General features: G+C 33.0%; 2 protein-coding genes across 2 annotated transcripts; one reads left to right on the top strand and one right to left on the bottom strand.

The window, feature by feature from the left end:
- Window positions 1–2,995: 2,995 nt before the first annotated feature.
- Window positions 2,996–6,525, top strand: LOC110023049 (myosin-binding protein 2-like). The gene is made up of 3 exons (XM_020722263.1): window positions 2,996–3,565; window positions 4,274–5,571; window positions 6,089–6,525. The coding sequence occupies exons 1-3, from the start codon at window positions 3,076–3,078 to the stop codon at window positions 6,116–6,118; spliced, it is 1,818 nt and encodes a 605-aa protein (XP_020577922.1). The 5' UTR covers window positions 2,996–3,075; the 3' UTR covers window positions 6,119–6,525.
- A 2,438-nt stretch (window positions 6,526–8,963) lies between these two features.
- Window positions 8,964–20,579, bottom strand: LOC110023048 (SUPPRESSOR OF GAMMA RESPONSE 1-like). The gene is made up of 6 exons (XM_020722262.1): window positions 20,319–20,579; window positions 15,485–15,626; window positions 14,431–14,617; window positions 13,631–14,106; window positions 9,585–10,004; window positions 8,964–9,281 (listed from the first exon to the last, which is right to left on the bottom strand). The coding sequence occupies exons 1-6, from the start codon at window positions 20,324–20,326 to the stop codon at window positions 9,249–9,251; spliced, it is 1,266 nt and encodes a 421-aa protein (XP_020577921.1). The 5' UTR covers window positions 20,327–20,579; the 3' UTR covers window positions 8,964–9,248.
- Between the last annotated feature and the right edge of the window lie 513 nt (window positions 20,580–21,092).

Consider the following 21,092-nt stretch of genomic DNA (forward strand, 5'->3'; position numbering starts at 1 on the left):
TGAGGATGTTATTGGTGGAGTTGAAGTTTGTTGGTTAAAGTGGATGAATGCTTCGGCTATTGCGTGATAGAAAAGTACCTCTTAGACTTAAAAAAAAATTATAAGATAGTGGTGAGACCTGCAGTGCTCTATGGCGCTGAATGTTGGCCTTTAAAAGAGAAGCATAAACTAAGTTAAGTGTTGCCAAGATGAGAACCATTAGGTGGATGAGTGGCTTTACACTTAGAGACAAGTTGAAGTTTGTTGGCTAAAGTGGATGAATGCTTCGGCTATTGCGTGATAGAAAAGTACCTCTTAGACTTAAAAAAAAAATTTATAAGATAGTGGTGAGACCTGCAGTGCTCTATGGCGCTGAATGTTGGCCTTTAAAAGAGAAGCATAAACTAAGTTAAGTGTTGCCAAGATGAGAACCATTAAGTGGATGAGTGGCTTTACACTTAGAGACAAAATGCAAAATGAATATATTTGTGATAGGGTTGGTGTAGCTCCAGTGACAGACAAAATTAGAAAGAGTCCTCTTAGATGGTTTGATCATATTAAACGTCGATCATCTGATGATCTAATTAGGAGAGTAGCTGTTTTGGACTCAACTTATGGCAAGAAAGGTAGATGTAGATCTTAGTAGCTGTTTTAGACTCAACTTATGGCAAGAAAGGTAGATGTAGATCTAGAAATACTTGGACATATTGTATGCATAATGATCTAATTTATTAGAATTAAATGATAATACGACACTCAATAGGACTCAATGCAAAAGAAAAGATACATGTAGCCGATCCCACTTGGTGGGATAAAGATTTGTTGTTATTGTTGCAGTAATGTTTCAACCAATAACTCTAATTGAAATATAATACACAGGACATTTGATTGTGACTTGGGACAATAAAATTAACTTATGCTATCTTCTTTAGGAAAAAAAAAGTAGGTGTTACTTATTAAATGAGAAATTAGAGATGGAGAGAGAGAGTAGACAAAAAGAATTAAATGAATGTGACATCACAAACTGCTAAAAATAAAAAAATAATAATAATAATAAACTGAAAAGGCTATTGATTTCTAACCAAATATTTCCATTTTTTAAATTTTTAATATTGCTAATATGACTGAAAATTAAAAAAATAAATAAATAAATAAGAGATTTTGTGTCAAATTTTTATTTAGAATAATATTAAAATAAGTTCTAGAATAAATTATTCTGAATTAAAATGTTATATGCTAAAATGATAAAAATAATATTTTAATCAGATTAAAATAAATTTAATATTTATTTAGTTATTCCGTTGAGTTGAAAGCCTTTTTTTTTCTTTTTTTGCTCTTTTTTTATTTCTGATTGGGATTCGAAAATCTTGATATGTAGTTAACGCACGTGCGTATGATATGTTAAAAAAAGACTTGTGAATATAGTACATGATAGACAAATAAATTCAAGTACCACAACCTACACTCTATGGGAATACTAACAACTGACAAGCAAATACCCGATCTACTGATCTGAGTATGCGGTGAATATATATATATATATATACTATGACAAAAAAATAAATAGGTAAATTATTATAAAGTTGTAATAACATAATACAAACTTATTTATATTTTGAATTGTTAATAATTAAAGTAAATTTTTATTTTAATTTAAAAAAGAAATAAATTTTGTCATAGAATTAATTTATGCAATGAAGTAATAAAGTTCATTTTTTCCATTTCATAATTAATACAAATACAGTAATTAGTTAACTACATATTACATAAAATATATAAAACCAAATATTAAAATTAATTTTTATATTCTCTAGAATATGCTTCAAATTTTAAAATTAAAAATGATGATATTTTTTATATATTTGAGTGCTATAAATGTAAAAAATTAAAATTAAGTTGTTAGATATGTAAATACATAGAAATTACGTGGCATGTATGTAAATGCCTAAGATTTTAATGCTAAAAATTATTTCTTCTTTTAAATTCAAAAAAAAATTAAATAATAATTAATATATAAATTATATTAGATATTAGGTAGCTTTCGCAAATTAATGCTGCCAAACTGCAAAAATTTTTCTATGCGGGCTCTTGACGTAGCTCTACGTGCGACGCAGGGTATTCTTGAGTTATTTTCAGGTTATTTCTGGGTTATTTTCAATAATCCCGAAATAACCCAGAAATATCCCAAAAATAAAGACCGCAGGATATTTCTGGGTTATTTCGGGATTATTGAAAATAACCCAGAAATAACCTGAAAATAACTCAAGAATACCCTGCGTCGCACGTAGAGCTACGTCAAGAGCCCGCATAGAAAAATTTTTGCAGTTTGGCAGCATTAATTTGCGAAAGCTACCTAATATCTAATATAATTTATATATTACGCCAAACTGCCCATGTGGGTCATGTGCGGACTGGCAGCACACACGTGTGACGATCATCGATTATTAATAAAAAATTAAATTAACAGAAGTTCAACTAATTAATTAATTAATTGTTCCGGCCCCTTTCAAATAAACTTCTAGAATCAGAGTAATTTTAACTATAGGTCTCCAGCCGAGTTAGGACCGATTCGAACAAAGCGCAGCTCAAAATTGATTCGTGATTTGTTGTATTCAATTTTATTTTAGCTCGATCTTATTTGAAGTCGAAACAAATTAATTTAAATTGAGTTATTTGAATCCATTTTAGCTCATAATCAGCTCGAAGTGGCTCAAAATCGAAACAAAATAGCTTAAATTAAGTTGACGAAATTGGCTCGAAACTGACTCATGACTCACAATTAACTCAAAATGGATCTCAAGTCGGTTCGAGCGGATCCAAACATAACTCACAATTAGTTCGAGCCAAAAAATTTTGATCCGAAAGCCCAACTCAGAACTACTCTTTTATTTTAATCCGATCTTGATGGCCAAAATTAGAAACATTACCTACTACTTCAAACTAAATTCACAGCACAATTAACGACTGATTTAGCGAGTAATTAAGGATAAATAAATTATAATTACTTAACCAGTTTTGGAATGGTCTCCGCCCTCTTTAGCTTCGTCTTCCTCCTATTCAGCACAGCAGAGCACGGCTTATCCTCTAACGATCTCAATGGCGTGCCGCGCTGTAGAGAGCTGGACTCTCACCTCCCTTGTGGGCGCTTACCTCGACCTAACCCTAGCCTACCTCTTTCTCCTCGGAGCCACCATCGCCTTCTTTGTTTCGAAGCTACTCTCTCTCGTCGGTCTCTCTCTCCCCTGCTCCTGCGATGGACGATTCGCCCACCCTTTCTGCGCACAAACGAGCCTACTCCTCGACTTCCCCAGCACCAATATCGCCGCCGTACAACGCTCGCTTCGCTCCCGCTTCCCTTATGATTCCCTAATCCCCGCCGGTGCTTCCCACTCTCCCCGATGTTGCTGTGCCGTTCAATACCCTAGCGAAGATTGCGATTTGCCGCCGCTGCCGCCTCCGCCGCCCGATTCGCCGGAGGAACCTTTGGTTCATCCTGATCCTGGGTTTTCTATCTCTAATGTGGAGAAGTGTTGCTCGACGTCGGCTGAGATGTTTTCCGGCGGCCCATGGGACTCTGATGAGGAAGGTGAGTCTAATCATCTGCCATTTTTGTGCTAAAAATTGCTCTATCTTTAATGATAAGACCTAAAAAGGTTTTTTTCTTGATTTAATAGGAACAGATTTCCTGTCTAGTTATATATAAGATTTTTAACAACGCTTTTGTTGAGAGAAGATTCTTGCAATATCTTCAAAAAAGAATTACAGAACCATTGTAATGTATCAATAGAAGACATAAGAAGCATTTTATAGACAAGAACCTCAATCTGTACTAGACTCTAAAGATAATAGGAAGAATTGCATACATGCCACTCAACTCTTATGCATTTACATAGCTAACACCAGAACTTCAATTTTTACATATATATATATATATATATATATATACTGCTTTACATATGCGTGAAAATGTGTATCTCACTTTTCAAAAATTAAAATGGTGCTATTTTTTAGTTGATATGAAAGATTTGAGTGGTGTATAAATGTAAAAGATAAAATTTAGTTGTTTGGTATGTAAATACATAGGAATTGGGTTTTATGTATTTAAATGCCCCAAAATAACATTGCACTGAATTCTAACAATCTTGAAACATTGACAACGTTAAACATAATAACATTAAACCAAGAACATAATGTTTGACATGATGTATCAACATCTTACAAGATTTTTATATTTGATTTTATGTTTAAGTAGCTTTAAACTTAACAACACCAAATTTTTTTTTGGAGGTTGCAGGTTTAAGGGAAGAGACTGCAACTAGAGAGAAGGATTCATGTATTGGTGATCGAGGCCTGATGGGATGCGACAAAGGGGTGATTTTGAAGATGAGTAGCTTGGAAAGGGAGCTCGAGGAAGAGAGACAGGCTCTTGCAGCTCTATACCTTGAATTGGAGAAGGAGAGGAGCGCGGCTGCCAGTGCTGCGGATGAGGCAATGGCAATGATATTGCGGCTTCAAAAGGAGAAGGCCGAGATAGGCATGGAGGCTCGACAGTATCAACGAATGGTTGAGGAGAAATCTGCTTACGATGAGGAAGAGATGGAGATTCTTAAGGAGATCATAGTGAGGCGAGAGAGGGAGAAGCACGTGCTGGAGAAGGAGGTCGAAATGTATAAGGAAATGTTGAATTCTGGAGAAAGATTTGAGCAGGAATTTGATGCTGGTGAGAACTTTTTGGAAGAAAAGTTGGATACTTTGGTTGATTTCTCAGATGATCCCATGTTGATGCTGCAACAAATCTATAAATCGTTTGGAAAGATGGAAGAATCAAGTGATTTTGGACCTAGATCTTCACCTATTATGAATTCAAGCGTGGCTTTGCAAAATTTTCTGGGTGTGAGGAAGAATGCTAAATTGTTTAACAGTAATGATAATTGTGATCAGGAATTCCAGGAGAAAACCATACTGGCAACTCATAGCAACTCATCTTCTTCGAATATACAAAATAATCCATCTGTTGCTGATTCACTTTTGAATAATTTAAACTCAACCTTTGAGACTGAATATCATAAAGATATTATTGTTAAAGATGTTTCTGACCAGAGATGTGATGAATCTTTTCTAGCTGAAGCTGAATCAAATATCCTTGATGTTCATGTTATAGATGATGACCAGTTTTTGCAGCCAGAGGAAGATGACAATCAAAATATCTCTGCTGCAGAAGAAGATTCATCATGTGAAAATTTCAATGAAATGGAACAAAACATCCGAAGAAGCTGCTCAGAAATCACAAATAGAATCAGTTTGATTGATAGCTTGTCTGGGAGAGCTTCATGTTCCAATCTGCGGAGTTTATTGCCTTCTGCAGAAAGCGAAAGATATAAAATTGAAAACGAAGTTGATGTTTTAAGGAAGAGATTAGACATTATCAGGAAGGGGAGGGAAAATCTAAGTCTTTATGTGGACCAAAAAGAAAAGGAGACCTTCCAGTTACAACTCCTTGATGAGATTGAATTCCAACTTAAAGAGATCAAGAAAGTAACAAAGCCTGCTAAAAATCTACGGCGAGCATCATTACCTCCTCAGTCTTCTAAGGTGAAGTTCTAATCGATGATTGAAGTTATAGCTGTCTTCATATGATTTTGTGAAACTTATTCGTTTGCTTTCCTTTTGAGTTTTTTTCGTTTTTAAAATGAACTTTCTTATGTATTTATTATAAGGAGCTTTTACATACATAGCACACAATTCTTATGTATTTATATATCTTGCACCATTACTTTTATATTTACACACATAACACTTGAATCTCTAATATCAAATCAAAAATAACATTTTTATCACTTTTTAAAAGGAAAATATACATTTTCATGTATAAGCTTAAAGCATCAAAGTTCTATGTATGTAAATATGAAAGTTTAGGTGTGAGATATTTACATATAAAAGGATTGTGTGCTGCGTATGTAAATTTCCCTTATTATAATTACCTAAGCTTATTTTTTTACAATGATTTTTTTCCCCCAATATGATTATGATCTTTGCAGACCCCACTTAGTGGGATAAAGGCTTTTTAATTGATTTGAATTGCAATTTAATCGCTCATTTCTATTTTCAGCTGAAGGGGCACCGCAATGTGGAAATTTGAAGCAGCTTGAAAAACTAAAGCCTTCATATGGTCTGAAGCAGAAATGTGGAAAAAGACTGTTTCTGATGGCCGAGTCTGCTGCAGCTTCTCTCTGCAAAACATAATGGATATTGTTATATCAGAGGTACATAAATCTGTAGCTTTGTATCATAGCTTTATTCAACTCTTCATTTCATTGCAGGCTTTGCCTTTTGTGGCCTTTGTATATTAAGTAAATGTATTGTATTGCAGGTATATTATGATATATGCTATTGTAATGTCAATGACATGGTTTTAATAGATGTAGAGATTTATTAGAAATGGTGAGTATCTGTAGTTCATGTTATATATAATTTTTTTGAAGATTTGCGTACGTACCGAACAATTCCTATGTATTTAATTCTTACATTTATGTCACTACCAATGCAGGAAAGGTGTGTTACACTTTTAAAAGTTCTAATTTTCTTAAGCATGCGGTAGTTGTTTATGTTAAGTGCATCATTTCTGTCCAAATTGATGGTAATTGCTTACATCTGCTTGTATGCTAAATATATTTATTAGAATGGTGCTTCAATGTTTGCTTGCATTTAGATGGATTTCATTGAGCTTATAGTAAAGTGATGCTTGAATTTTTAAATGGAAAATTTACAAACATACCACAAATATCTAACAACTAATCTTCAATTTTTACATATATATGCCACCTTATCAATGCATGGAAAGATGTGTTGCACTTTTTAAAAATTAAAATAGTGACATTTTTTATGTGATATGAAATACATGGGAGATATAAATGTAAACAAAATAAAGTTTAGGTGTTAGATTTGGTTGTGTATATATGTAAACGCCCCTTTTATTTTGCATATTGAGTGGGTTGATGGCCATCATGACTAAGTAGAAGTTTATGGTGAAAAAGAATTTGTTCACTGTGCTAAGTTCCTGGCTCTTTGGTTAGCGTCTGCAAAGTCAGTTCTAAGTCCCCTGCAGTCGGGGGTTCGAACCCGCCTATCTTCGGATAAGTCGAGTGGCTAGGCACATGAGATTAGTTGGGGGCTCTTATCATAGCCTCTAGCCGACCTTTTTTTTTATTAATAATTTGTACATATGCCACACTTTGACCTTCATTTATAAAATCTTATGGCTAATTTATATTATATTTAATCATATTAAATTTCAAATTTCAATTTTTATCAAATACAAATAATAGTGAATGAATTTGTATCTTTCTATTATGGTTTTAAAAATCGACTTAAATCTAGTTTTAAAAACTAATTTCACACAAAATTGATTGAACCCCATTGTTGAAGTGTGAACCCAAGCAATGTTCTTCCCAACACCCACAAATATTCAATAGAACTAAGTTGAAATATAAAGGCCATAAAACCAAACAAAACAAATTAATAATTGATATTTTATGATAATATAAGATTTACATCATGACATAATTTATCTATATTTTTTGTAATTAATAATAACATCAAATATAAATTTCATGAGTAATTGTAAATTAAAGATTATTTTTAAATTATACCTTTATCCAAAAAATAGCCATCTTATTAAATTAAAGGGAGATTTACATACCTACCACCTCATTCCTATGTATTAGCATATCAACCGCATAAATTTCAATTTTTACCAATAGACCACCAAGCCGTATGCTGGAAACATAGAAATTGGATGGTATGTATGTAAAAATTGAATTTTGAGTGATGGATATTTTAATACATAGAATTATGTGGTATGTATGTAAATACCCCTAAATTGTCCTATAGGTGGTAAAGCGCAACATCATCCTTAAGGCGATGTTTGGTAGCTTAAAATTAATAGAATTTATGAGTTATTTTAACGTAAATCCATCCAAACCCCAAAAAACGTAAAATAAATCTGACAGTTTGTTAAATCCAAATTACTCATCATATATTAATTTTCTTACATAAATTCAGCATTTATTAAATCCGATTTTTAGGTGGATTTAACAAATTTAGTGTACAAAAAACTAAACCGTGATAAAATGGGAAAATTATTCTGTCATGACTCCAACTCAGAGAACCATTCGAAATCCAATGTAATCACGCCACGTGGCGGTGACAAGAAAAAATAAAATCTGCCCGGTAACATAAGAGAATATTCATCCCGTGCTATTCAGGTGTTACTGTGTGTTATTTAAGTGTTATTGATGTGTTATTGTGTTATTATAATACCGAGAATATTATCAGAATACAATAACACCTGAATAACACGGGAGGAATATTGAATAACACGGGAGGAATATTCCGATGTGTTACCTGACATTTTTTTTTTTTTCTGTCATCATCACGTGACATGATTTTATTGGACTCTGAATGGTTCTCTACGTCAGGAGTCCTGACAGAATAATTTTTCGATAAAATGACCAACAGAAAATATGAATTTAAACGGATTTAAATTACATTATACCAAACATCTTAGATTTAATAGCAATGGATTTCATAGTATATTATTGAGGCATTTACATTACATGCATACCACACAATTATTATAATATTTACATATCTATCACCTAAACTTTCATATTCACATACATACCACTCAAATTTCTAAAATCACATCAAATATATCAATATCACCAACGTTTTTAGGTTTTCAATAACAAAACATTATAAATGTAAATATCAAACTTTTAAACGCAATGTGTGATATGTATGTAAATTTCACATTATTAAATTGACTCTGAAATGAATCAACAAATGGCTAAAAGGTAAAATATACTCTTAATAAACAACATACTCAAAAACTTCTAAAACTCAACTTCATACCACAAGTGGTAAAACAAGCCAAGCATAAAAACACTAAAATAAGTAGATTCGAACAAAGTGAGCTGTTTAGCCAAATCAAATCTATATATTTATGCACATGAAATCTCCCAGCGGTACATATCAACAGCATTGTATCATGGTCTTAAAACTATGCTCAAAATGACACAATTTTAACAGCATAATATGCAGTGTTCTCACAAGTTGGTCCCAATGACTGTTACAGGTAGTAATTTCATATAAAAGCAGGGATTTTTCCTACCAAAAATGAGAGCTGCACAAACAAAACATGGCTGGTAATATATTTGTGACAAAAAAGGATTTTTGAACTCTAAGTAGTGAGCAAGTTTGCTTTTTGTTCACCCCAGAAAGCTATCTTGAGATCCAAATTCCTGAAAAGAGCGAGTTAGCAAGTCAAGGAGTCATCACATGTATTTCAGTAACAATAAAAAAGGGACATTTATGTACGTATCAACCAATTCTTATGTATCTACTACATATCTAACACCTAAAATTTATTTTTTTTACATTTATATCAACTAAAATTTTTCATATCACATCAAAAATATCATCATTTTAACTTGAAAAAAGTGAAATAAATCTTTTCATGCATAGGTAACGGGCGTGTATGTAAAAATTGATGTTTAGGTGCTGGATATGTAATTTTTTTTTAAAGGGTTGATGCTGAATCATACAAGTTGGCTGAGTCTCATCTCAGGAGTTGAGTCGACTTCATTATATGATGAATGATTGCCTTCTCGGCTGAGCTTCTGACATTCCTTCAGGTCTCTTCTAAAATACTCAACACCAATAGAAGCATAATCTGACAAGCAGGATTTACGAGGTTTAACAGCTTCATCCTCGGCATAAGATGACTGGCTCTGTAAAAACTCATCACATATGGCAATGCCTTCAGCAAGCTGCTGTGAATCCAAAAGGAATTGTGATTCACCTTCCCACCATTTGGGATCTTCTGCTGATTGGCTATCTTGAGCAGGACCTTCATTGTCAAGCTCTCTGGTTTCGTGATCCTTGGCAAAAAATTGATTATCGAGTTTTTCTGCTGCCGGGTTAGCATTGTTGGTCTCATTCATAGGGTCGCGATCTACTTTTAGCTGTGATTTCAGCACGCCATAAAAAGAGAAATATCGATTATCATCACTTGATAGACAATAGTTGACAACGATTAGTTGTCGAAGGAATGATTCTGAATGAAAGCAGAAAATTTTTTTAAGAAAATTACAATAGCATGAGTGCACTAAACAACCTGAATGTGCATAAATGTATATAGACACAAGTTTCGGTTTGTTTTAATAAGATTGACAGTTAGTTATGATTGTGCATCAAGTGAGAAACCAGATGTTCATTTTTCTTCCATATTTGATGCCCTACTAGTTAAAACTTTATGAATATTGATCCTAGGCAGTTCTAACTATCACTTTTCATTAGTAGTAGAAAGCAAATCTATATATATATATATATATATAAATGAAAGATGCATATACATAACACTCAATTCTCATGTATTTACATATATAACACCAAAACTTCAATTTTTACATATAGGCCCCTTTCCCTATGCATAAAAGGTGTTCTTCACTATTTTAGAAGTTAAATATTGGTATTTTTTATGTGATATAAAAGATTTGGGTGGTTATAAAAGTAAAAAAAAATTAGAGTTTTAAGTGTTAGATACGTAAATACATAAGAATTGAGTAGTATGTATGTAACTGCCCCAATATGTACAGGACCAAACACATACATACATAAAGAGAGAGAGAAATAGGGAGAGAGAGAGAGAGAGAGAGATGAACCAAAAATGAGAGAGAAAGAAGATAGGGTGAGAGATGATAATAGTGAGGCGTCTTTAATTTGATCGTTAGACCATTAGGGAACTTCTATCTTTTCCTATGAGTTCTAACCTCTCGCAACGGACACACATTGGAATGTTAAGAGATTAGCATTGGATTAAATTTGAGTATTGTTACCCAATAACGGAGAACCACTTCTATCTTATCTTAGATAGTAGACATAGAAAGTGAAGAACTAAATAAGGGCTTATTTGAGGTGGCTGCAACCTCTCATAAAAGTGATTGTAAAATTGTGGTGTAAGAAGTAACTTCTTAGAAAACAGTGATGAGAAATATAATTTTTTTTTTCTAAAAATCAAACAATAGTTTTCCTACAACCATCACAGCCTAATTGGTCAGGCCAGAAAAAATAGCTTCCCGTCACAGAAATTTTAAAAAGCAACAAGAAAACAGTTCCTCAAACAAACTTGAGGTGGTAGTATGAAAAACAAAACAAACAAAAAACTGTCCCAAATGGATCCCAAGAGAAGAACTTGAAAATAAAATGACTCGAATGAATCTTAAAATCTAGAATAAGTGACTAAGTTGACGGTAAATAATGACTAGGATAAGTGGATAAAGATGCAATCTTTAACTTCTACACTGATTGCTAGCGACCCAAGCCGCATTCTCCCATCACCTCCAATGGCCATATAATAAACAAAATGGTCATGAAGATGACTAGGATTTAGTGGTCACAAACGAAAGTAAGAGGAAAAACTAGACCATTTAAGGTGAAAGCGAAGTTAAAATTCCCCAGTTATGATAGGACATTTGATGCGGAAGCATTAGACAAATACATTGACAGACTAGAAATTTATTTCATCCTACATAAGTATAACACTCATAACAAAGTGGCTTTTCCTCAAATGAAGCTTACCCAACATATCTTAGAGTGGTTGAATGATCACATGAAAGGAATGAAATCATTAAGAGATAATCTAGAGACAGTCTAAGCGATCAAATAAACATGAATTTTATCCCATAGTTCAGTGGCGGATTGGTGGAAAAAATGAAGCAGTACAAGGCAATGATAAGAACAATCAGTGCAAGAACATATGACAGAGTTTGGACTGCTTGCAATCACTTCCGGAAATGTAAGTTAGGGATGTACATATGTTGATGAAGTGCATCTATAGGCTTTATTCACAAAGTGCAAATGAAATTTGCTTGTTCTGAATTTTAGCCAAGTCTGTATGATGGTCATGGCCACCGAATGAAAAACCTAGCCATGATGGAGAAGGGCAAGAATAAAAAAAGGTAGATCCACTTTCCCCAAAAACAAGATTGGAAAAAAGATAACCAATGCTTCAAAAATTACCCCGTCTTTTGAAGTCCGTGTCTCTTAAAAGTTTTGCTACTAATAGCAAATAGTTGACCAAATAAAAGAGAAACATTAAAAATTGCACCCTACTCATTAAAATATTGAAGATGGATAGTCCACATAAGTGTGTTGGATATCCACCAGCATCAACTAGGTAATTAAAAAGAGAACAAGAGCAAGCTAGAATATGTTCGCAGTCACACCTGTATATGCATAAAGGTGCAAGGGAGCAGGAGTTGGGGACAACTAAGCGAGGAGGAGGGGGTAGGAACATTCAGAGCTAGTTTGGAAAATTTTTCCTTTATTATTGAAATATACAATCTAAATGAAACGAAAAACTTGAACCCACATAGACACCAAAATGCTGTAGTACTTATGTCACCTTTTTCTTCATTTTTTCACCATAAAACAATTGAAAGAAGGTGAAAATAGAGAGGAAAAAAGGTAGATACAAAGAAAAGGAAAACAGCGAGAGCATGCCAATTCACTGGAAGGAAGTGCAGTAGCCGCTTGGACTTGGGGTTCAAGAAGTAGCAGAAAGCTACAAGAAGAGGAAGCAGAAAAGGTTTTTGGCAACTGATGCATGTTAGCCAGAAATAAAATTCTGCCGTCAAGAACAGGTGAAGAATGTAGCATATCAATTTTTCAACCAAGAAAGCATTCAAGTTCGCCCACTAACTATAGTCTCCACAGTACTTTATGCATCTATCTTGGTTTCAGTTTGGATTATACGAAAATCCAGAACTAATTATCAGTTCAAGCAAATCCGTTTACAGCACAACTATTCACAAGAGGAAGGTACCAACCCCAAAAGCAGCTGGTTTAGTTTTGTTGGGTTCGGTGCCTCTTCTCACAACAAATTTTAACTTCCAAGTATAGCTTCAACCTTGATCCAATACTGCTGTGTTACTTTTTGTCTTCTCTATACATTGATGTCTTCATTCAATTAAAATTAGGCATGCGGATGTTGGTTTATGGTTGGACGGGTTGATGGGATAAAATGAAAGTATTAAAGTTAAATGTGCACTAGCAAAGATTACAAGTATAGGAGCAAACCAAAGATATCTTGTTTTCTTCTTCGATAATATTCTGATGTTTCCAACCAAGAAGATGACTTGCAGAGTTATATTAATTCCCTAATTATAAATAAATTGCAATAACGAGCCAGAATATGTAACTTATTGTGCTGATTATATCAGGTTAATATATGGCTTATGACTCAAACCTCATCCAAGTTCCGAAAAAAGATTAAAAATAAGTTTCCCTTGTCTTTGTGATAGCATTTTTTACTTCCCTATTCCTGTTTTTTTTAAGTGAACCATGGATCTTCTCATCACCTGAGTACAATAAACTGGAAACTTTATTAGGCTACCATCTCCCATCTACATTCACGACCATGATTAAATTATAGTATTTCCAGATAAAGCACGTCTAGCAGGCTATGATTGAGAAGGTTAGTTGTGTGGCTCAATTCAACTGGAGTTATCGGAAATAAAATGGCTGGAGAGGTAAATATATCTCAAAGAAACATAAGCTTTGATGATACCTTTACTTGGATAATATATACCTGATCAGAGGTTTCTTCAGAGCTTTGAATCATATCTTGACATTCATCATGGTATTCATGAGTTAAAGATCCAGTAGAAGCCATGATTTCCGTTTCTGCAGCAACTTCGTTTGCGGTTTTTATTATTGGATCTACTGTGCTCCTTTCACAAGGTTTGAACTGTTGCTGATAAAATATTTTAGAGACAACAAATTCACCATTCTTTTCATCTTCACCAATGCCAAGGTGATATTGGTGCATCACCCAATTAGTCTTTTCAGCTTTACCTCCCTTTGTGGCGCTAACATACAGAACCATTATTTTTTTACATCCTAGATGTTCCCCATCTAAAAGCACAGGCTTCGTCTTACCCGTTTTGTGCCAACGGACATCCCCATGATCATTAGTGTTTATCTTACGACGCTTACGAGTTCCAGTGTTGTAAGCCTTGAATGTTCTATGAAAGAAGTGAGAAACACTTCCATCCTGCTTAACTCCTGAAGGAAAGGACATTCAAGTTAAAAAAACAACAGGATAAAAATCAAGGGAAATTACATACGTAGCACACAATTCTTACGTATTTACAAATCTCACGCCTAACCATTCATGTTTACATATATAGCACTTCGGTGCTTTAAACCTTTGCATGAAAAGGTGCATTTCACTTTAAAAAAGTGGTAATGGTGCTATTTGTGATGTGATATTAAGGATATGAACGCTATGTGCATAAATACCAAAGTTTAGGTGTGAGATATGTAAATACATAAGAATTGTGCGCTACGTATGTAAATGCCCCAAAGATATCTCAGATAATCAGTCACCTGGTAATTTCTGAGGGTGAGTATAACATATTCCATCTTCCTCTTCAACTGTTGGTATGAACTCATTGATGAAAGGATGAGGATCTACACCATCTTTCCTGACTTTAGCCATCAAATGTTGCAGCAGCTCTTGGTCTGATGGATCAAACTTGACGCCATGTGGCAAGCCAGGCCATTCATGGATAACCTGATATTAATATTAGTCAAAGAACAAAATTTTCACAGAAAAAAAGCAGTTTAGCCATATGAAATTTTAACAAAACAGGAGATCTAAAATCCATAATTCACCAAGGAGATCCAATGGTTCAAAAAATGTAAAGACTGGCTGACAAAGGGTGTTAGAATCTTCGATCACATAATGTCAAACTATCCATGCAATTCCAACGCAATAACGGTAGACATATTTAACACACTGAACTCCTGTGGTTTTTAGATTCTTCACTTCAAAATCAATTTTGACGATCACTATGGCTTTCCAAATATATTCACAAAATAAATAACAAAATTGATAGTTTACATCATTCAGTAAAGGCCTTCACGGAGCTACAAAGATGCAAGACCTCAAGGGATTCAAAGGAAAAATGCTTTGAAGCCAACATAACTCAACACTGAGTCAGTAACATTAACAGGACCTATCAATCAGAAAAATGAAATAATATATAAATATTCACAGTAATAGCTCGGCATGCATATATGCAAGAATACTTGACAGTATAGCAAGTTGAGTAAGATTCTAGAAGTCCAATCAACAAAAGAAATATAACAACTAAAGACTTGAATAAGTTTATTGGCTATAGAGCTAACACAATAATAAAATAAAATAAAATAAAAACTCATCGAGAAAATTAATGATTAATTTAATAATCAAGGCATATGAAATATTTCTAAGAAACAATTTGTATGTTTACTTGTTAAAAAGTAAAGGAAAAGAACTTCATAACAAAGCATAAAATTCCAGGATGAACTTTGTTTTACTGTGGGCAAGTAAAATTGAAGGAAAAGAAAGCTATTCAGCATTTCACTACGGCAAAACTTCAAACTAAAGAAATCTTACATCGCTATTATCAATAACACAATTGCACCTTGGACAAGCTCTGGTGGGGTTACTTATCCATTTGGTGCTACCAGGGTCTGTTCTCTCTGATGCATTTTTAATCTTTTTGGCAATCCTTTTGCTATCGACTAGCCATGATGCTCTGTATGTAATATAAACTTAGTAAATGTTAACGATGAAAAGTCACAAAAATGAATTCCTACAATAAACATAACTAGTAGCAAAGTTTTTTTGCTGAGACTAGGCAAAACTTCAGTGTAATATTGGATTTCAGAAAGAGGAGAGAATATGATAGACATAAAGTGGGGACCTACGTAGAAGTAAAAAATGCATTTATAAAATTTAATTGTTGCAGAGGCAACAATAGTCACATTCACCCAAACCATCCTTTGAGTGCACTTTGATTCAATGTCTAAGCAATGGACATACAAAAATGGAGTTACCATCCCATATTTCCAAGGGACCATTTGGGATTATTTTTGTTTTCGCATTTATTTATAATATATTTGTTAAGTGTATTTTTTATATGTTTTTCTTTTAATTTTTTAAAAACATATTTGTTTTCTTTTAAGAACACTCCAATATGTAAAAGTTGGTTTAAGTGTTTTTAAAAGTAACTAAACATGTTTTAACATACAAAACATATTTTATTTCAAAACAAAACAAAAAAAATGAATAAATAATAAAAATAAAAGTGATCCCAAAAAGTCCCCAAGTACCATTGCACCAAGACTTGACTCCAAAAATATACGCCAAATAAAATTAGCCACATAAATTGTGTGGAATCAAACAATGATAGCACCATCACAGCTGAAAATTTTACAAAACTTAAAACTAGGTAAATTGCACTTTCACGCGTCTTCTCTCAATATCATATCCTTTCTTCACTTCTTTCAGTGTTACAATTGAAATATGTCGGGCTGTATCAAAAAATGATGTATAATGATGTTGATCATGCAATAGTCTCCAGCAGTGGCATTTTCGCAGAATTTTCCATTGTAAACCTTATTTTCTAAAACTTAAATTGGGTGTTATGAAGATGTTCTAATGGCTTGTAATGACGCCAAAACACAGACATGCTATGAGGCACAGCATGTGTAACTAGAAACCAAATGACATATCCAAAACTTATTTCATGTTTAGTTATACATGTACACATTAAATAATGCAATATATTATTGTAAGCATCTAAGAATCAAACCAAGGCCAAGTCAATTTGATTGAATGATCCTTGATGTGCTTTCTCAGATAAAATGTATGGAGAAAAATACTTGTTTATCTTGGATCAAACCCTGAGAAGAAAGAGCTCCATGAAACATGTCAATCGACAAAAGAGGAACTCAAATCATAGATTTAGCAGCATCAACTGCTACATTGGTTAAGCAATTAACATATGAGGCTTCACATAGGTTTGTAATTTTTTTAATAAAATGTATCCATAAAGAAAATGAGGGGAAAAAATATTGAAATGATGATGACCGTAATAGTCTTCAAATCTACTATAATATGGAGCAACATAATACCATTCCAAAACTTATTTGGAACAAATCTTGACGTTGTCCTTCCAGCTCATGTATTGAATTAAGGCTTCTCAATAACCATATTGAATTAAGGCAAATAGTGAAAATATTAATGTCTGTCCAAAACAGCATGGTTTCACTTAAATAATTTTAAACGTCGGAAAGAAAGAAAAAGAAGGGAGCAAGGAGAGAGAGAGAGAGATGGGAATCATGCACCTACCCCTTTAAGGGCTAGAGGGATTCACGATGATAGTTCATTCAATAAAATAGATCAACTGTTAATATAAATATGTTGATCACACAAGCCTTAGTTTATATAATCTGTTAAGATCGACTCATTGGTAATTTGATAATAACAAATATTATAATAATGTTTCACTTTATCACTCAGGTACTATCAAAATATTTCAAGAGCTTAAATGAAGATTCTAGAAGATTGAATGCATGATTTGTCCTAACTGTCATAAGGATAATGAATATAAACTAAATTAAATCAGATTTTGCTTATAAATATCCAGAGTACTTTTTCAATATCAGAAAATTATTCCATAGTTTTTTTATATTTTATTCGACATAATTTCTTAATTATATTATTTATTATCAATTAAATATTTATGTGTTAGCAATCTAATTATTGATCATAGGCTAAATTTGCATATTTTATAATCTTAATCACTCAAATATTTAGAAAATTTTTATGATCCTGAGTTACCTACCAATTTCATTTAATTTCTTTCTTTTTCTTTTATATGTAATTATTTATTATTATTTTAATTAGTTAATATAAATAGCATTTTCATTAATAAGGGAATTTACCCATAACTATTATTTTATTAGATTCATTGAAAAGTTGACATACAATTTCATACATAATATCATAAATTTTAAATTTTTAACTAATCAAGTTATGATATCTATAAAGCTGATCATCCCCAAAGTTAGCAAATCTTGGCTAAATTAGTGGTTGACCATTAAGTGGCCGAGAGTAAGGAATCTTTCCATGCCGGTTAACAAGTAGCCCCTAATTGTTAATAACTAACCTCTAACTTTTTCTAATTGTTATTGTTATGTATTTTTCCAATTTTAGAGGTGTGTTTAAGTTCTCTTATGCTCTCTGATATTTAATTTACTCTCTTATATATACTGCACTCATATAACATTAAAATATGAAGCATTTCACTCAAATTAAAAAAGGAGATAAGAAAAGGGATCTCAAGAAAAATCTCTGTGAAAAAGATTCAAATGTTCAACCTTCATCAAAGCTCATTAAGTACACTTCATGTAACATTTTTGTATTAACCTTTTAATTTGTATTTATGTATTTCTTTGTACTATTTTAAAATCATTGTCCAAATTATCGCATTGTTTCCAATTGCTATTCATAATCTAAATCACATCAAAGCCTTGAAAGATTTTGGAAAGGCATATTCTGAAAATTTATTGGCTTAGAAGGGTGACCTTATCACAAAATCAAGTGTAAGATGTTCTAACCCTTCCTTGAGTGCCTTGTGAGCTAAGTGACTGGTAGCGGAATCATAGGTGACTGGGTACAAAGTATTGTATTTCCACAATTTTTAGTGATAGTCAAAATCACCACCACAGCCTTGAAAGATTTTGGAAAGACATGGTCCTAAAATTAAGTGGCTTAGAAGGGCAAGTTTATCAAAAATCAAGTGTAGGATGTTCTTACTCTTCCTTAAGCACCGCTTGTGAGCTAAGTGACCGGTAGTGGAATCATAAGTGACGGGGTGCTCGGATGTTTATAAAAGTTGGGTAGGAAGAAACCCCCCAGATATCATCGTGTCCTGTCTCCTTGTGGCAAGATTTGAATTGCATTTGCATTTAACTTGATTTACATAGATTTGCGAAGACTGAATGATAATGTGACTAAATGCTAATATTATAAAGTTGCATTTGCATTAAATCTCTATAATGTCATAATCATGTGTCACGTTATATCATTATCATCATGGTGCTCAAATCAGATGACTAAGAAACAATTGCGCTTTACATAAGCATCATGGCAATAAATACATTCATTACTAATTTCCTATAAATGCAAAGATGAATCAATGATTTAGAAGATGAGAATTTTATTGAGTAATAAATAAAAATAATAAATAAGGATATTATATTATTATTAGATAATGAAATGAGAAAAAAGATATTCAAGATTGAAAACAGCATAACACAACAAGTTGCACTCCATTAACTTTGCAAAACAAAGAAATTTGGTTGAGAAACGTGTGCAGCTCAGCCTGGAGTAAAAATCGAATATGTAAAAGCAATGCATTGGTATTAACTAATTCTAGCATATAATAATAAAAATGATCGAATTAAATAATATTGAAAGTTTTAAATATATTCAACAGAAAGAGCATCAAAATGAATAACTAAAGTGTGAATGCCAAGCAACTGATCAATTGATTTGATAAAGCATTGATATACCAAAGGAGATTCATGACATGAAATAGTACTCAGTGCTCTCTCTATGCATAAATTTTAGATATATCGAACATCAGTTTAACAAAATCATGTATCAGATGAACCGGGAAGCCATATCAAGCCTTTTTTTCTCCAAAAATTCTCCTCATAGACATCTATTGGCACTCTGCAAGATTTGTTACTCTTGTTATGTTCAATCAATGAATTTTATATTTCCAGTTACATGTCTAGTAGCTCATTCTCCAAACTTAGATATGCTAAAAAAATCCCCTAAACCTCAATTTCGTATCAAACAACATGAGATGAAGAACTAAGCCAACAACGTTTCCATAAATATTTGCCAGACTAACCAGAAAAACTCTCACCCTTGCCTTCAAGCCAAGAAATGTCACTTATAAAAGCAAACCATTGTGTAGATCCAAAGAGGCAGCAGATGCAGACAATGAAATCCAATAAAAGTCCATCAAAAACTGATCTTCCTAATCTCCTTACCACCTACTGCTCATTTATCCCACACTGATCCCCAAAAATCAATCCATCTTCCTCTGCAAAATTACGCTCAATAAAAAAAATGTTTCAGTAAAACTGCACTTCAGTTTAACCCAAATCAGGGGTTCGGTAATAATTAACAGGAAAAGCTTTGAAACACCCTAACCATACAAAAGAACAAACTTTTAAGAAAAAGATAAGGAATTAATCATTAACCCAATGAAAAATACTCTGAATCTTTTTCAAATCAAACTTTCTGGAGATAAATTGGTCAGATTCGAGATTAAATGGAGGGCCAATGTTTCCCATCTATCCTTTAAGCAGACAGACATTCTAGGATAACATAAACAACATTCTAGTCTGCTGCGACGAATCAGTACCCGGTCATCCTCCAAGAAAAGGGGATTTTTAATGCTTCAGTAGGCGTCAAATGGTTTAGAGTTTCCAAATTTCCAACCGCCGACCGGCCGAAGTGATCGCCGGAACGATCGGCTATGCCCTGAGAACTGCGAGCAGTGCAGAGAGTTGAGGCGATCTGCAGAGGGTTGCGCAGTTCAAATTAGGTAATATTGCGAGTTCCAAGACACGCGTAGAATATTTCTTATGGAAAATTTTTCTCCCTGGACTTGGACCGTTGGCAATTTCACTCCAAACAATTCTTGCGAAAGGATTCTTCAAATTCTAATCACATTTTATGATTTTTGAATTAATATTAAAGAAAGCAAGCTTTACATAAATTACCACTAGAGTTTTGTATTTATATTACAAAACACATAAACTTCAATTTTTACATACATGTCATCTTATCTATAAATAAAAATATGTATTTTATTTTTAAAATTACACTGACAATATTTTTTATGTAATATGAATGATTTAAGTGGTATAAATATCGAAAATAAATTTTACACCATAGAATCATGATTTGTTCTTGAATCACCCCAAGAAATAAAGCTTAAGATATGAGGGGGAGAGAAGTGCACAATAATAAATAGTAATCAGTTTTATTGATTAGTCATTTCTCATAAATTGGGAGGTGCGATATGTGAAGTTATATCATTGGTTTGCTTTAATAGGTGTGTTACAGAGTAGTTTATCTATTTTAGATGTATGAGCCTATGATTTGGTTGACCTCTAACTTGATCAGCTCAAAT

The sequence above is a fragment of the Phalaenopsis equestris genome, unplaced genomic scaffold, assembly GCF_001263595.1.
Source record: "Phalaenopsis equestris unplaced genomic scaffold, ASM126359v1 Scaffold000206, whole genome shotgun sequence".
Lineage (NCBI taxonomy): Eukaryota > Viridiplantae > Streptophyta > Magnoliopsida > Asparagales > Orchidaceae > Phalaenopsis > Phalaenopsis equestris.

Excerpts from the sequence above, each read along its gene's own strand:
- LOC110023049 (XM_020722263.1), top strand. The coding sequence starts at position 3,076 with ATGGCGTGCCGCGCTGTAGAGAGCTGGACTCTCACCTCCCTTGTGGGC. Across the intron at positions 3,566-4,273 it reads ATGGGACTCTGATGAGGAAG|GTTTAAGGGAAGAGACTGCA; the intron begins GTGAGTCTAATC and ends TGGAGGTTGCAG. Across the intron at positions 5,572-6,088 it reads TACCTCCTCAGTCTTCTAAG|CTGAAGGGGCACCGCAATGT; the intron begins GTGAAGTTCTAA and ends TTCTATTTTCAG.
- LOC110023048 (XM_020722262.1), bottom strand. Across the intron at positions 14,107-14,430 it reads TCACCCTCAGAAATTACCAG|GAGTTAAGCAGGATGGAAGT; the intron begins GTGACTGATTAT and ends CCTTTCCTTCAG. Across the intron at positions 10,005-13,630 it reads CTGAAGAAACCTCTGATCAG|CTAAAAGTAGATCGCGACCC; the intron begins GTATATATTATC and ends CTGAAATCACAG.